General features: G+C 50.2%; 1 protein-coding gene across 2 annotated transcripts; it reads right to left on the bottom strand.

The window, feature by feature from the left end:
- Positions 1–684: 684 nt before the first annotated feature.
- On the bottom strand, positions 685–5,981 carry LOC105052218 (fasciclin-like arabinogalactan protein 4). 2 transcript variants are annotated; one of them, XM_010932955.4, is made up of 2 exons: positions 4,524–5,974; positions 685–1,302 (listed from the first exon to the last, which is right to left on the bottom strand). In XM_010932955.4, exons 1-2 carry the CDS (start codon positions 5,823–5,825, stop codon positions 1,180–1,182), a joined length of 1,425 nt encoding a protein of 474 aa, XP_010931257.2. In that variant the 5' UTR covers positions 5,826–5,974; the 3' UTR covers positions 685–1,179. The 2 variants fall into 2 exon arrangements, with proteins under 2 accessions (XP_010931257.2, XP_073100879.1); XM_073244778.1 differs by lacking the exon at positions 685–1,302 and adding an exon at positions 2,009–3,076 and having other exon boundaries at positions 4,524–5,981.
- Between the last annotated feature and the right edge of the window lie 10,589 nt (positions 5,982–16,570).

Below are 16,570 nucleotides of genomic sequence, written 5' to 3' on the forward strand. Positions count from 1 at the left end.
CCTTTCGTTACCATGCCATGGCTCACACTGCTCCATATGTCGCACAATAATTAGAGGCAGATTGGACCATGGGGCAAGAGTCTGTCGCAACGCTTCTCCTTTTCAATTGACTAGGACCGGTTAGTTTCGGACTAGACAAAAAGGTTCTTGCCTCCTTCGGACACTAGCTAGTAAACGTTTCCGGCCAATGAAGGGAGGATTTGATCCTAGGCCTTGGATACAACTACCATTAGACTTTGGTGTTTTAAAGTTAGAATGCACCAAGATACTTGGAATGTGTTCTAAAAATTAAGATTTATGACGAATTATTTTTTGGATCAGGAATCATGCAACAATTTGCGATGTGGAGAAATTTAGACAAATTGAGGCATCAAGCCTTATTCCGAATTCTTCTTTGGAAAACAAAGAAGCCTTGCTCTAAATTGATCTACGCTTTCTTCTGCCATTCCGAAACCATCGACAACGGTGAGGTAAAGGAAGAAGGAATTGGCAAACAGGAAGCTTCATTCTTTGACCTTCCATTGTATTTTGGAATTACATCATTTAAGAGGATACAGTCATCTATCTTACTTTCTCTAAAATTGGATTTCAAGGTTGACAAGATTGTCCAAACTCTCAACCCCCGAAACCCTATATTTCACTTAAAAGTCATTATCCTAGCCTAAACCTAACAAAGTCCATTACACGATATTCCATTCTGACCCAAATGTTGCATCAGGCTTTGATTTGAAATGAAGTTGATGTTTGCCCCTCTGAACTTTACACAAATTCAATCCATGTTTCTTGAATATGGCCTAAAATTTGGATTGAGTCCAGTTAGGCTCAAATCAGCCTAGAATGAGCAACAATATGCAGGGTAGCTTATCCAAGGTCAGGATGGTCTGGCAAGAGAACCCAACTCTCATTAGCCACCTTAAAGTGGGAATCTAGTGAAGGATGTGGTGGCCATTGAGCAAGCACGACACATCAAGGGGGCTTGAATCCATTACATTGTGTCCTCCACTACACCATCGCCTTCATCCCATCCACCTTGTCCTCATCCTGCAATGGAGCAAATTGTTTTGGAGTTTGTGTGCACTAATGAGAGGGGAGGGGGATGCTGGATTCTGAGAATATTTTGACTGGCTATATATAACTGCAAGTGGGATCTGTATCCATGTTCTTTGCCACCTAATAAATTCATGTCCAGTAAGGATCCATGGCCTCCTTGTTGTGACACAAGGGAAAGGACTCACGTAGAGAGATTCCCTTGTCTCCATCTTCCAAAATGGCAGTCTCGAAGAAGGATGGCCAGGAGAATTGCTGCAGATAATTGGGCAGCACAAGGGAAACGCAGGAGTTGTTAGGAAACCAGTGTGTCTTGTCAAGCATTACTGAAAATTTATGCTCTCTAAACAGAGTAAACTTGACATTGCTTACAATATAATCATAAAATATAATTTTATCTATTACAGATTTTGTGAGATACAAGGGCGGAGTTCTTTTATAAAACTTATTTTTCAATTATTTAAGACTTATTTCTCAAAAAAAAAAAGAAAAAAGAAAAAAAAAAAAAGCTCTTTTATCTTAGGATTTATGTAAGACAACCAAATATCTACTTTCACAACTAGGTAAAAACTCCATTGAAAATGCTTAGATGATTCAACATCACTCAATTTTGGATTTAGCAATTCTCATTAGCAATTTTAATACCTTGAGGCCATGAGTCACACTTACTCTAAATTTTAAATTGATATTCCCATTAAATAATTTTAAACTGCTTGTGTTGTCACTGACACACCACCTCATCCGTGTTGTGGGAATCTCCTGCATCTAGAGTTGCTTAGGATCTATGGTTGCAGGGGATTTGCATTCCATTTGGCCTGATACTGAACATGTGTTTAGACGACATCAAATTAATCAGCCACATCCTTAATCAAGAAGTTTTGTCTTACCTTATCCAGCAATTAAAATCAACATAATATGGGTACACTACACCATCACACCCCACTTAGGATCTCCTCCAAGACTTCCCTATCAAGGATAGAACAGAAGAATGCTCTTACAAACAACCATAATTCAAAGGCAAGTTATGCAAACAATATATTCTCAGAAGGCTCTGCCTTCACAAAGCAAGCTCCTGACAATCTTTTTCCAATATACAGCAACAATCACATATTGAAGGATTTAAACATGCAGCCCAACCTTAATCCTGCCCGATGTACATGGTCGATTTAAATTCACCTTCCCTTCTAACATGATACAGATCTCCACTTCACCCAATTTTTTCTTTCCTGCTCATCAGATTATTCACTATTGACGGCCACCACGCATCTAACAAGCTTTTCGCTTTTAGGAGAATAAAGCTGTCTAAAGATCCTCTGCAAATAAGCAGCACTGAACCATGCTTCGCCTCCAGGGGCCTGAAATAAAAATAGGGAGTAACGGTGGAAGAATTTTGGGGAATTTAGCTTCTCACAGCCTGACCAGGGCAAACAGTGACTTCCCACAAAATGTTTTGTACACAAACACGACAACCCAACAACACATTCCCGGATTCAATCATTGCTTGGCCGCCGCTAACAACCAAGGAACCAACATACGGTGGCACCATAAAAAGAGATGGTGGATCCAGCTTGCATTGTACGAAAACACAGTAACAAATTGCTCCAATCCTCTTGTTTCCCCCTAAAAAATATATCCTGATATTTTATGCAGAAGCATTCAAAAGTAGCAACATTTGTACAGATGAAAATACTTCTCTTTCATTAATAACACATAATTCTAACAGAATCAGTACATTTTTTTAATGATCTTGTGATGATGATAACATGATAAAGCATGCCAACATAACTGTTACCACTTCAACCAATTCCACTTGATTGACATGTTTAGTGGGTTTTCTGTTGGCTCGAGAATGCCAAGATTGAAACTTCCAGACTACAATACCAGTAGAACAGCAGTTGTTACAATGTCGAACGAATCCTAGCTGCTCAAACCTCGGTCGAACTCTTTTCGACGAGCAATGGAGGAAAATTCCAACAACCATGTTATGCAGCAAATACTCGTTAATATTTACTGGCTTTGCAACTCTGCTCTGCATCCAATTCACCAGTAATGTTAGTTTTAAATGGAAAACAAATCTCACCTAGATCCCCTAATATCCTATCAAAATCTGCTCTGCAGCCAACCGGGGTTCTAAAGGATCTCTTGCCACACTGCTGGCCGACAAGGAAACGACCATCAGGATCTCCAACTTAGCACAGCTCCATCCTAACACTGAAATCCTATGAACACTCAAAGGATGCAATTGCATGTCTCTTGAGAAAAATGCAATTGGATGCTTTGTACACACTTTTTGTTCAGAAGAAGATGATACTCTACATTTGGTGATGCAATGCACCTTCATAGAAGCTCTATAAATCATGGAAAGAGAACAAGAGCTACATATTTATCCTCTTGTCATCTTAAGTCTTTTAGTTTCTGAACCTTCTAAATAAAGCTCGATTTTGAATAAGAAGAAACAAAAACAAAGAAGTCAAAATTTAAGACTCGATTATTTCCAAACTAACTAAAATAAACGAAATTAACAATCATCCTGCCCAACCAACAGCCCAATTCAGCAAAAAGGGGGAGCGGGGAGGGATTGGCTACGCCGCTAGGCTGGAAGAATTTTCTCACACAACTGGCCACGTGGCCCCCAGACAGCACACGACACGCGATCCCGAGCAGCACACGTGGGGCCCGGTCGGGAGGTACGAACAAAAGCTTATCACCTAACAAGGAAAGAATGGAGAATATATAATAATAGAATCTAACGGGTGACGGACGGCTTCCGGCTGTGCTCTTATTCGTACCCTCCTTGTCCCCGCCAGCTCATCCCCACTCCCAGTGATCCCGTCACCGGCAAGGTCAACTTATCCGACCGTAGAGCCCTCCGCCTACCTCTCGAAAGCTCTCGGCCTCAGAGAAGAAAACAGAGAACGAGTGGTGGTAGAAGGAAAAGTCCATCTCTTCTCTCGATTCTTGAATTCCGTTTCCATGGCATTCCAGGAGAGAAATGGGATAAATAAAAATGGGAATGTAATTCGTCATCTTCTTCTAGCTCCAACAGAGACAAAGAGAGAGAAGAAAAAGTCGTAATTTTGGAGCAGAGAGACGCTTGAAAGGGGGAAAACCTTTCCTTGCTCGCCCGAGAGAAGAAAGGAACCATCTTTCTCGATTTATCCAGCTCTTTTTGCCAGCGGATGAAGACGAGTAGAAGCAAAGGGAGATGGAAAGAAGTGAGACAGAGGGACAAGAGAGGAATCGCAGTCTAATTGTTGAAGAATTCTCCCACATTATTCCAATTCCAACAAAACGTCAATTAAATTTAAATTTCCGTCCCCCATTAATAATCACTCCAAGATATCGAAAAAGGAAAAAAAAAAAAAAAATCGCTGCTTTGCAGCCAGAATTCGAATTTTCGTATACAAAATTCTGAAATCCAAGAAAAAGAAAACAAAATTCAGAAGAAAGGATGAGAAGAATCCCAGATCTCATACCAGTAGTAGATACAGGTAGCCTATACACAACAGAGCAACTCCATTGAAGATAGAACCCCGATACCTCGCTGCGGATGATCTAATGTTCCCTTTGAAACCCGGCGGCGATGAAAGTCTCGTCGGTGGCGTTTCCACCCCGTCAGGCCCCTCCGGCGCGGACGCCCCTGGCTGCTCCGGCGGCGGAGCCGCCTCCGCTCCGCTTCCCGGTCCAGGCCTTGGCCCTCCCCCGCCCGCCGAGTCCTTGCCGAAGATCTCCTTCGGAAGTAAAACCCTCGAGACGGCGAAGACGGCGACGGGGTTCTGGTCGAAGACGGTCCGGGTGATGGAGGCCTGGACCACGCCGGTGTCGATCGCCACGGAGCCGTTCACCCGGGTGATGTTAAGCGTGAACCGGCCGGCCTCCGTCGCCTCGGTGGCAAGCGTCGGCTGGACCGGGTTCAAGATGGACTCCAGGGAGCCCAGCGGGTAGTAGGAGGGGAGCACGTGGAAGCGTAGCACCACCGCCTTCCGCTCCGCCGGCAGCGACTGAAGCCGCTCCGTCACCGGCAGCTCGGCGAATGCCTCGTCGGTGGGCACGAACACCGTGATCCCAGCCCCGCGCTCGTCTGCGTCGAACTCCCCCGCCACCCCGGACGCCTCCAGCATCGACGCCGCAACGTTGAAGTCCCGCCCGTCGAACAGCACCCGGGTGATGTTCACCGGCGCCGCCGCCGGCCGGCTCTCCGACGCCGCCAGGTCAAACCCGTAGGGCACCAGCAGCGCATCCACCGCAAATATACTTACGTTGTACGGCAGCGACTCCACGAGAGAGAGGATAGTGGCGTTCGAGGAGGAGTAGGGAACCGGGGAGTGGGCGGTGACGGAGCCGCCGCGGGGGTCGCGGGTGAGGTTGACGGCCCCCAGATTATTGAAGGCGCGGCCGGTGGTCTGGTAGAGGGTGGTGACGAGCTTGCCGGCGGCGGGGATGCGGCGGAGTTCCGCCCAGGAGAGGTACTCGAGGAGGACGTGGTAGCGGAGGACGTCGGCGATGTCGGCAGTGGAGTGGCCGAGGTCGCCGGAGCGAAGGAGGTAGGCGTTGGGGACGGCGAGGAGGGTGAGCGATGACCGCCGGGTGAGGTCACCGGCAACCGGGCTCGAGCTCAGCAGACGGTTGAAGCCGGAGAAGTCCGAGTGCGCCGCGAGGATGGCGGTGACGTTAACCGCCACGGACACAGAAGGAAGAAGAAGTAAAAGAAAGAGGACGAGAGGGGCAGAAAGGGGAATACGAGAACATGGGTGGAGGAAATGAGGCGGCGGAGCCATTTCTTTCTTCTCTCCACTCCACTCCACCGAAGAGAGAGAGAGAGAGAAGTGCAAAGGGGAACGATGGGGAGAGATGATGATGAAAATATTATAATATATAATTATTATTTTTTTTTGAAAATTTAGAAATTTTGTGCATGGGGTGCGATATGATTTGCCTAAGAACGCTCACCTCACTATTCACGGCGCCGGTTTTTATAATGGAACTTGGAGCAAAGCGGTAATGAGACTATCGGTGACTTGGTTTTGATAACCGGAGGTAAGGGGAAGCGGTTGCCGTAATAAAGAACGGTGGCCCCTTGTGAGGTGTCCGTCCCCACGTGGGAGGGGATGCGATGAGAGTGCACCGCCTGAGACAGGGGACATGAAATGGGGACGAATGGATACGGGACACATGGCTCGTTGATCTCGAGTGTGTTTGGAAACGGTGCTGGCCTTAGGGAGAATTACATGTGTCTGCCATCTTTGCTTTGTGCGTTCGCTTCTGCGCCTGTAACAGTGGATCAAATTTGTACCCAGTGTTTTCACTGTCATTCGTGGAAGTATCGAATATTGTCGTTGTATTTTTACCGTCCCTGGGAAATTATAGGGTCGTTATGTCAGAAATAAAGGAAGGGGTGGGCATTTCTACGGGTCCCAATTGATGGATACCACCACCACATGGTAGTAGCGCGGATGAATAGATACCCTGGTTATCTTAAACAATGCATTAGTATGTAATTTAAGGTTTTAATGCATTCTGGAAATCTCATGTGTTCGAAGATGACTCATGGATGTCTAAGAATTAATGAAGATCCTTTGCATACTCCAAAACATTGGTGCACATAAGGTCTTAAAAACATAACTTGAAGGAGAAAAAGGAAATTTACCAGAAAACAGAAAAAGGAAAAAGAATTGAAGCGCATCTATCATGAAGAGCAATTAGTAAGGAGTCTATGCTATGGGACACATACGGCTATAATATAATGCTTCTTGACCTTGCTGTTGATCAAGTGGGATTTATTTGAGATGTATTACTGCACCGCAAGCTGGCAGTCAGCGTATCTCGCATAATATGACGTATCATCATTAAATAGATGTTGAAGTCTCATTGATAGGTTGTGGATCATCACTCATCATACAAGAATATCGCGTACGTTTTGGATAATTTCCTTTCATGCTTAAAGTTTGTTGAAGGTGTCCTAAGAGATAAATCATATCATCAACTTTAATGGTTCTCAGTGAGCATAAGGTGAATTTCTTTAGTACCTACAAAGCTATAGCCTCTAGGTCTCCCATTCAAGTGCGTCATGGTGCATTCCCTAATTTTTTTTTTTTTTTTTTTTTTCTCCTTTGGTGGAAACAGGCAACCATTACCATTAGGAAATATGAGTGTTGTTCAGCATTACAAGCCAAAAGCTACTAATAGAGATGCACGCTGAAAAATATAACCTATAATAGATACTGCAAGTGACACAGTCCCAAGGAGCAAAAGCAAAGCTTGCCGGAGGACTCCTGAAGACAGAATATCGGGCTTCATACAAGTGGAGTTTTAAATTGTAATCTCCCAAACCTTCACTGAGACAGTAAGCGCCAGCTCTGAACATGTTAAATGGGAAAAGGAGATGAAGCCCACAGTCGTTGCAACCTCGTGCCACTAAAATCTTGTAGAATTTTCTGAATGTGTAGGATAGGAATGGCTCCCTACATTCCCTAATTGACATGCTTTTTTTTGTGCTAGTAGACATACTTTTTCAATTTTCATATATATTTAAATAACTGAAGCTAAACTAAGAGGTCACTGCAGGGGACTTAAAGCACTTACCGAGGAATTGTGGCGACACTGATTGTCTCTTGACATACATGTTAGTGCAAAAATCTGCTTGTGCCGGAGAAGCTGGAGTCGGGGAAGTCGCGGTCACCGCCGAGACCTGCAAAGGAAGTCTAAACCGGAGGTGGGGTTGCTCCGGCAAGACCCTCCGACGCTCAAGTCAGTTCTCTGCCTCAACAAGAATGGAGTGCTCGAACGGAGAATTTAGCAGAGTTTTGAGATAAGAAATGAGCTTAGAGAATAACGTATCTGGGTTCCCCTTTTTATAGGTGGAAGAGGTAACGGATTGATGGCGACGTTTGTAACCGTCTGGTAGTGGGCCGCCCATAGTCAGGAAAAATTTATTGCGAAGGGTAGTGGAGCGGAATCGTGGCTATCGCCGTAGCTCGCCACGTGGAATCAGTTGCGAGGAGTGGAGCAGCGTCCGTTGTCGCTAGTTGCCAGGGAGTAGTGGAGTCACGCAGCACCTGCCGCAGGGAGCGAAGTAGAATCATGGCCGTTGATACAGCCTGTCGGAGAGTAATGGGGTCGCTCAGGGTCCGTCGCAGGGAGTGGAGCAGGACTGCGACCGTTACTGCGACCTGTCAGGGGGTGATGGAGCTGCGCGGAATCCGCCGTGGGAAGTGGAGCAGGATCGTGGCCGTTATTGTGGCCTGCCAGGGAGCGCAGATCCATCGGCTGAAGTTCGGCAGCGGTCGGAGTCCGGCCCCCGTAGGGGTCCGGGCGGAGTCCTCATTGCGGTTGGGGTCGTGGGTGGAGCCCGGCTCCCATGGGAGTCCGGGCGGAGTCCTCTCGGAGCTGAAGTCGCGGGCGGAGCCCGGCTCCCGTAGGAGTCCGGGCAGAATCCCCTGCGATCAAAATCAGGTGCGAAGTCCGGCTCCCGTAGGAGTCCGGACGGGTCTTACCGGCAGTCGAAGTTGGCGACGGAGCCCGGCTCCTGTAGGAGTCCGGGCGGAGTCTACTTGCGGTTGAGGTTGTTGGCGGAGTTCGGCTCCCGTAGGAGTCCGGACGAAGTCTGTCCGCAGCCGCTGGAGTCGAGGACGAAGCCCGGCTCCCGTAGGAGTCCGGACGGAGTCTTCCTGCAATTAAAGTTAAAGGCGAAGTTCGGCTCCCGTAGGAGTCCGGACAAGGCTTACCGGCAGCTAATGTTTGAGGATGGAGCCCGGCTCCCGTAGGAGTCCGGGCGGAGTCTACTTGCGGTTGAAGTCGGTGGAGTCCGGTTCCCGTAGGAGTCCGGACGAAATCTGTCTGCAGCCGTTGGTGTCGAGGACGAAGCCCGGCTCCCGTGGGAGTCCGGACGGAGTCTTCCTGCAATTAAAGTTAAAGACGAAGTCCGGCTCCCGTAGGAGTCCGGACAAGGCTTACCGGCAGCTGATGTTTGAGGATGGAGCCCGGCTCCCGTAGGAGTCCGGGCGGAGTCTACTTGCGGTTGAAGTCGGTGGAGTCCGGTTCCCGTAGGAGTCCGGACGAAATCTGTCTGCAGCCGTTGGTGTCGAGGACGAAGCCCGGCTCCCGTGGGAGCCGATTCTGCTGAGGACTTCGGCTGTGGGTATTTTATACCCAACACCAGTCTCCCTACTTTCGAGTTCGAATTTCGAACGAAGGAAGTACAGAGAGATGGGCACAGCCGAAACTGTCCCCTCGAATCCTGCGCACCACCGCCCCCAGATATTTTGGCATTAAATGTGTGCATATCGGAGCTCTTTTTCTGGTTAAGGTGACCCGAAGAGTCTTCTCAGAACTCCCGCCGAAACGCGATCCCAAGCGCCGCGCTTCGAAAATCCGCGAACGGTCAACCCTCGATAGCGGTGAGGGGGACATGCTGGACACGTGGCATGTATCAGTTGGCCCAGATACGCCCGCCGCCATAATTGCGCTAAGATTCGCTGTCTATTTAAACCCCCTGCTCTCCCTTCGGGGTTTCATTCTGCCGAGAAGACGGCACCCTTCTTTCATCTGAGAGCTTAGCTACTCCGCTACTTCTCCCGCACCAGTCCTTGCCGTCTTCAGCCTCCCAATCCTTCTCTAAGGAGTTCACACGCCATGTTCTCTACCCCGGAGGCCATCCTTTAAGGGATGTCTAGGGCTTGGAGGAAGGCGAGGAGGAGAACAGCGGCCGGTGAGGATCCCCGTCGTTTCGAAGGAGGCTCAAGAAAGAATTCCTTCAACAACAGGGGTTTAATAACGGGGGCCGTCGGTAAAGTTATTCTGCCCGAGAATTTCGGAGCTGCAAGGCGGGGTGATACCGGTCAAGAGGGCAGAGCTGTCGTCACAAGCTGTGGCGGGATCCTTGATGCCGTCGGGGCCGAGGGACCAGAAGCGGTCGGCGTCGACGGTGGGGCAGTGGAACTTGTTGCGGGGACGGTGGAAGTAGCGCATGCCGACCTTGCCGGAACATTTTGGGTGGCGGCTGTCACGGAGCATTCGGAGATGGAGCATATCTTTGACATCACCGCTGCCTCCAAGGTGACTCCGGCTCTTCTTGAAATAGGTCTTCGTCACTGCTGCCGTTGCCTTTACCGCCCCCGGGAATCTATCCCACCCTTTTTCTCCTAGGGTTGGGACTTCGAAGATGGAGCGAAGCGAGACGGGACGAGAGCCGATAAGTCCGTTACACGCACTGGAGAACACGGCTGAGAAGGACAGAAACGGGAAGAGGAGTTTGCAGCTTGGAGCGGCCTCCGGTATATCCTTTCCAAGCCGTGCTCGCGAGGCTTGCAATGATGTATATCTCTTTTTTTCTTGACCCACCGGGTCTTGTAACGTATATCTTATTAAATGAAAAGAAGATTTTGTTACCTTGTCTGCATCTTGCATCAAATAGTTGTCTGTCGAACTTCTTCGTTTTTCTTTCCTCTTTCTTCCTCCTTTTCTTCTTTTCTTTTTCACGTCGTCCTAAGGTCATCGACGACCTCTTTTATTCGTGTAGGGTTGTTATTTGCCGAGCTCCTTTTCGGCTTTTACGCCGTTCGAAGATATCCGGTTGTCATTCCGTCAATGGCTGCGGGTTCGCTTGGGGCCATTCGGGCCCGGAGTTCCTCCTAGGGCTTGAATTCGGGGATCCGAGCCTTTGTCACCCTTGGGCGCTGTTTGTTTTCCAATCGTCGCTGTTGCAATCCATTGCTTTCCTTTTTTCGCTTGGAGTTTTGCTCCGCTGAAGCCGAGGCGAAGTTCGGCTCCCGTGGGAGTCTGAACGGGGAACCCTCTCGAGGTCGGAGTGGTGGGTGGAGCCCGGCTTCCGTAGGAGTCCGGGCGGAGCTTTCCTTGGCGTCGTGGATAAAGCCCGGCTTCCGTAGGAGTCAGGGCGAAGTCTTCCTGCAATCAAGGTCATAGGTGAAGTCCGGCTCCCGTAGGAGTCCGAACAAGGCTTACCAGTAGTTGTTGTGGTCGGCGGAGTTCGGTCCCCGTAGGAGTTCGGACGGAGTTGTCCTGTAGTCGATGTCGGTGATGGAGCCCGGCTCCCGTAGGAGTCCGGGCCGGGCTTACCGTCGGTCGAAGTTGCTTAAGCTAGGGCAAGATTTTCTTCTTGGGGGGGGCGCATATGGGCGTTGCAGGGCCTCTCCCCCCATCCGGTCTAAAAGAACCAGGCCTTTGACTTTGTTCATGTCAGGATGAGGTCCTCCTCCTGTCCCTAACAGGGCTGTGGGGGCACATATGGGCGTTGTAAGGCCTCTCCCCCCATCCGGTCTAAATGAAATCGGGCCTTCGACTTTGCTCAAGTTAGGGCGAGGTTCTCCTCCTGTCCCTAACAGGGCTGTGGGGGCACATATGGGCGTTGTAAGGCCTCTCCCCCCATCCGGTCTAAATGGAACCGGGCCTTCGACTTTGCTCAAGTTAGGGCGAGGTTCTCCTCCTGTCCCTAACAGGGCTGTGGGGGCACATATGGACGTTGTGAGGCCTCTCCCCCCATCCGGTCTAAATGGAACCGGACCTTCGACTTTACTCAAGTTAGGGTGAGGTTCTCCTCCTGTCCCTAACAGGGCTGTGGGGGTACATATGGACGTTGTGAGGCCTCTCCCCCCATCCGGTCTAAATGAAATCGGGCCTTCGACTTTGCTCAAGTTAGGGCGAGGTTCTCCTCCTGTCCCTAACAGGACTGTGGGGGCACATATGGGCGTTGTAAGGCCTCTCCCCCCATCCGGTCTAAATGGAACCGGGCCTTCGACTTTGCTCAAGTTAGGGCGAGATTCTCCTCCTGTCCCTAACAGAGCTGTGGGGGCACATATGGGCGTTGTGAGGCCTCTCCCTCCATCCGGTCTAAATGGAACCGGACCTTCGACTTTATGAGGTTGCCCTTTCATTTTTGATACAGTTTGTTTGAATTGTCCGTAGACATATGGGCATGCGATTTTTGATTAAAACGAAGTCACTGATAGTACATCCGTAAGTTTTCTGAGCTCCACGGTCGCGGGAGATCGGTTCCTCCGAGCTCCTTAAGATAATAAGTTCCGGGCCGGACTACTTCTTTGACCTCATAAGGTCCCTCCCAGTTTGGGGTGAGTTTCCCCCGGTCCTGAGGTTGCGAGACAGCAGCTCGTCGAAGCACTAGATCTCCTGCTTTAAAGGCTTTGTTCTTGACCCAGGCGTTGTAATATCGAGCGACTTTCTGTCTGTAGGCTGCTATTCGAACCTGAGCGATCTCCCGTCTCTCTTCCAGCAGGTCGAGGTTGGCTCTAAGACTTTGTGAATTTTGGTGTTCGTCGAATGCCACGACTCGCGCCGACGGGAGTTTAAGCTCGATCGGGATGACGGCTTCTGTTCCGAAGGCTAAAGCAAAGGGGGTCTCCCCCATAGGTAATCTCTGGGTAGTCCGATACGCCCATAGCACATGATATAGCTCGTCCGCCCAAGTTTCTTTTGCTTTTTCAAGCCTTGTCTTAATCCCCTGCAAAAGGGTTCTGTTAGTCACCTCAGCTTCGCCATTCGCCTGAGGATGGGCTACTGATGTGAAGTTGTGGGAGATGTTGAAATCTTCACAGAATTCGACGAATCTGGCTCCCGCAAATTGCCGTCCATTGTCAGTGATTAGGGTTCTAGGCAAACCGAACCTGCAAACGATTGATTTTCAGACGAAATCTTGCACTTTCGCTTCTGTGATTTTCGCTAGTGGTTCGGCTTCAACCCATTTGGTGAAGTAGTCGATCACTACAAAGAGAAACTTCCTTTGTCCGGATGCCATGGGAAAGGGGCCAAGGATGTCCATCCCCCATTGTGCAAAAAGCCATGGGGCACTCAAGGGTGTGAGCTCGGTGGCGGGCTGTCTCTGGATGTTGGCGTATCTCTGGCATCGATCACACTTTTTGACATATTCAATCGAGTCATGATGCATCGTGGGCCAGTAATATCCTTGGCGGAGTAGCTTGTGGGATAAAGATCTAGCTCCCAAATGGTTTCCGCAAACTCCCTCGTGTACTTCCCCTAAGGTGTAGTCAGCTTCCGAGGGACGGAGGCATCTTAAGAGGGGCAAGGAGTATGATCTTTTGTACAATTTGTCCTCATAAAGGATGTACCGGGAGGCTTGATTTCGGAGCTTCCGAGCCTCCTTCGTGTCCTGGGGGAGAACTCCATCTCTAAGATAGGTTATCAGTGGGTCGACCCAGCTGGGCTCGTGGTCGATCTCCATTACGGACCGTGATTCTTCTGTACTCGGATGTTTTAGAACTTCAAAGAGGACGCCTTTGGGCAATTCTGCCGGAGCCGATGTCGCCAGCTTGGAGAGAAGATCGGCTCTGGTATTCTCCAGCCTTGGAATCTGCCTAATGTCGAAACTGCTAAAGGCGGGGGTAAGTTCCTTTACTTTCTCAAGATATTTGGCCATACTGTCCTCCCGTGCTTCATAACTCTCGCTGACCTGCCCCACCACTAGTTGGGAGTCGCTGTGTGCCCGGAGTTGACCTATTCTCAGCTCTTTGGCGATCCTTAATCCTGCGATCAGAGCTTCATATTCCGCTCCATTGTTTGTTGCGGAAAACTCGAAACGCAGAGCGTACTCCGCGATGACTCCCTCCGGGCTGACCAAGATCAGGCCTGCACCCGCGCCTGCCATATTGGAAGATCCGTCCACATAGAGGGTCCAAAAGCAATCGGAGGGATTGGCTTCTTCGTTGGGGGAGTTCGGTTGAGACTTCAGGTCGTCAAGTTTGCTTTGCTCAGGTTCGGCCTCCTTTGGGATGGTGCACTCTACTATGAAATCTGCCAATATTTGAGCCTTTACTGCTGGTCTAGGTCTGTAGTTGATGTCGAATTTCGTGAGCTCGATCGCCCATTTTGTCATTCTTCCGGAGGCGTCAGCCCGATGCAAAACCGCCTTGATCGGTTGATCGGTGAGTAGCGTCACGGTGTGCCCTTGAAAGTAGGGTCGGAGCCTTCGAGCTGCAATCAACAAGGCGTAGGTCAGTTTTTCTAATTTGGTATACCTGGTCTCAGCGTCCCTCAGTGCGCGGCTAATGTAGTAGACTGGTCGCTGGACTTTCGTTTCTTCTTTGACAAGGACGGCCGCTAGGGCCATGGGAGAGACCGCCAGGTATAAAAATAGTTCCTCCCCAGGTTCAGGCTTTGCCAGCAGCGGGGGTGAGCTGAGATAGTTTTTTAATTCTTCGAATGCCTGTTGGCATTCAGGGGTCCAACAAAAGTTCTTCGGCTGTTTGAGAGTTTGAAAGAAGGGCAAACATCGTTCGGCCGACCTTGCGACGAAGCGATTAAGAGCCGCTATCCTCCCCGTGAGGCGCTGAACCTCCTTGATCGACTTTGGGGCGGTCATCTCTTGGATGGCGCGAATCTTCTCTGGGTTGGCCTCAATCCCGCGCCCTGATACCATGAAGCCCAGAAACTTTTCTGAGGTTACCCCAAAAGCGCATTTAGTTGGGTTCAGCTTCATTCTATACTTTCGAAGAGCGCCAAAGGTTTCCTCAAGATCAGCGACATGATTTCTGGAAGACTTGCTTTTCACAAGCATATCGTCCACGTAGACCTCCATGTTTCGGCCGATCTGCTCTTTGAAAATTTTATTCACCAACCGTTGGTAGGTTGCGCCCGCATTCTTGAGGCCGAATGGCATGACCCTGTAGCAGTAAAGGCCGCGATTAGTGATGAAAGCTGTCTTTTCTTCATCTTCCGATGTCATTCTAATTTGATTATAGCCAGAGAACGCGTCCATAAAAGTGAGGAGCTCATGGTCTGAGGTAGCGTCAATCAGTTGGTCGATTCTGGGCAGGAGGTAGCTGTCCTTTGGACAAGCCTTATTCAGCTTTTTGAAGTCTATACACATCCTCCACTTGCCGTTTGCTTTCTTGACCAAAACAACATTGGAAATCCAATCAGGATAATTGACTTCCTTAATGAATCCGGCCTTGAGAAGTTTATCCACTTCCTCAACTATCGCCTTCTGCCTCTCCGGGGCATGATTCCGGATTTTTTCTTTTGTCGGTCGGTGCTTAGGATCGACTGCTAGACGATGCTCCATGACTTCCGTGTCAATCCTCGGCATGTCCGTCGGAACCCAAGCGAAAACGTCCGCATTCCTTCGGAGGAAATCAATAAGACGCGTCCGCACCTCCTCCCCCAGGCTAGAGCCAATTAACACCACATGCTCTGCGTTCCCATCATTCAGGGGAACTGGTACCAGATCTTCGATTGGGCCGCCCCTTTCTTCGGTGAGGTCGTCGCGAGCATCCAATCCATCGACGGGATAGGGGTCAGCCGGGTCGCTTCTTTGCAAGGCGATGTTGTAGCAATATCTGGCCAGGGCTTGGTCTCCCCGGACCTCTCCGATCCCCTGGTTGGTGGGGAACTTCAATTTCAAATGGTAGGTTGAAACGACAGCTCTGAGAGCATTGAGGTCGGGTCGGCCAAGGATTGCATTATAGACAGATGGCTTGGTCTCCCCGAGACGGCCTTGACGGAATCCGGCAGAGGCCGGTCACCCGGCCGCTCCTCATCGGCGACCATAGCCGGAGGTGATTGTGCAAAGGCCTCGCGAGGAGACATCAGATGAGGGAAGGAGGAGTGGGTGCCGGAAAGGATGGCCGGAAGTGGATCCGTTGAGCGTTCCTTTAAGAACAAGGGTACTGCGAAGACACAGGCCCCTTCCTCTAGCGCCAATCCTGTTGGTGCAAAAATCTGTTTGCGCCGGAGGTGCTGGAGTCGGAGAAGTCGCGGTCGCCGCCGGGACCTGCAAAGGAAGTCTAAACCGGAGGTGGGGTTGCTCCGACAAGATCCTCCGACGCTCAAGTCAGTTCTCTGCCTCAACAAGAATGGAGTGCTCGAACGGAGAATTTAGCAGAGTTTTGAGATAAGAAATGAGCTTAGAGAATAACGTATCTGGGTTCCCCTTTTTATAGGTGGAAGAGGTAACGGATTGATGGCGACGTTTGTAACCGTCTGGTAGTGGGCCGCCCATAATCAGGGGGAATTTATTGCGAAGGGTAGTGGAGCGGAATCGTGGCTATCGCCATAGCTCGCCACGTGGAATCAGTTGCGAGGAGTGGAGCAGCGTCCGTTGTCGCTAGTTGCCAGGGAGTAGTGGAGTCACGCAGCACCTGCCGCAGGGAGCGGAGCAGAATCATGGCCGTTGATACAGCCTGTCGGAGAGTAATGGGGTCGCTCAAGGTCCGCCGCAGGGAGTGGAGCAGGGCTGCGACCGTTACTGCGACCTGTCAGGGGGTGATGGAGCTGCGCGGAATCCGCCGCGGGAAGTGGAGCAAGATCGTGGCCGTTATTGTGGCCTGCCAGGGAGCGCAGATCCATCGGCTGAAGTTCGGCAGCGGTCGGAGTCCGGCCCCCGTAGGGGTCCGGGCGGAGTCCTCCTTGCGGTTGGGGTCGTGGGTGGAGCCCGGCTCCCATGGGAGTCCGAGCGGAGTCCTCTCGGAGCTGAAGTCGCGGGCGGAGCCCGGCTCCTGTAGGAGTCCGGGCAGAATCCCCTGCGATCAAAATCAAG

The sequence above is a fragment of the Elaeis guineensis genome, chromosome 10, assembly GCF_000442705.2.
Source record: "Elaeis guineensis isolate ETL-2024a chromosome 10, EG11, whole genome shotgun sequence".
In the NCBI taxonomy this organism is placed as follows: domain Eukaryota; kingdom Viridiplantae; phylum Streptophyta; class Magnoliopsida; order Arecales; family Arecaceae; genus Elaeis; species Elaeis guineensis.

Bases quoted from the DNA above. Each gene is read 5' to 3' on its own strand.
- LOC105052218 (XM_073244778.1), bottom strand. From the start codon at position 5,825: ATGGCTCCGCCGCCTCATTTCCTCCACCCATGTTCTCGTATTCCCCTT. The intron at 3,077-4,523 runs GTATGAGATCTG...AATTGGATGCAG, and splicing joins GCTACCTGTATCTACTACTG to AGCAGAGTTGCAAAGCCAGT.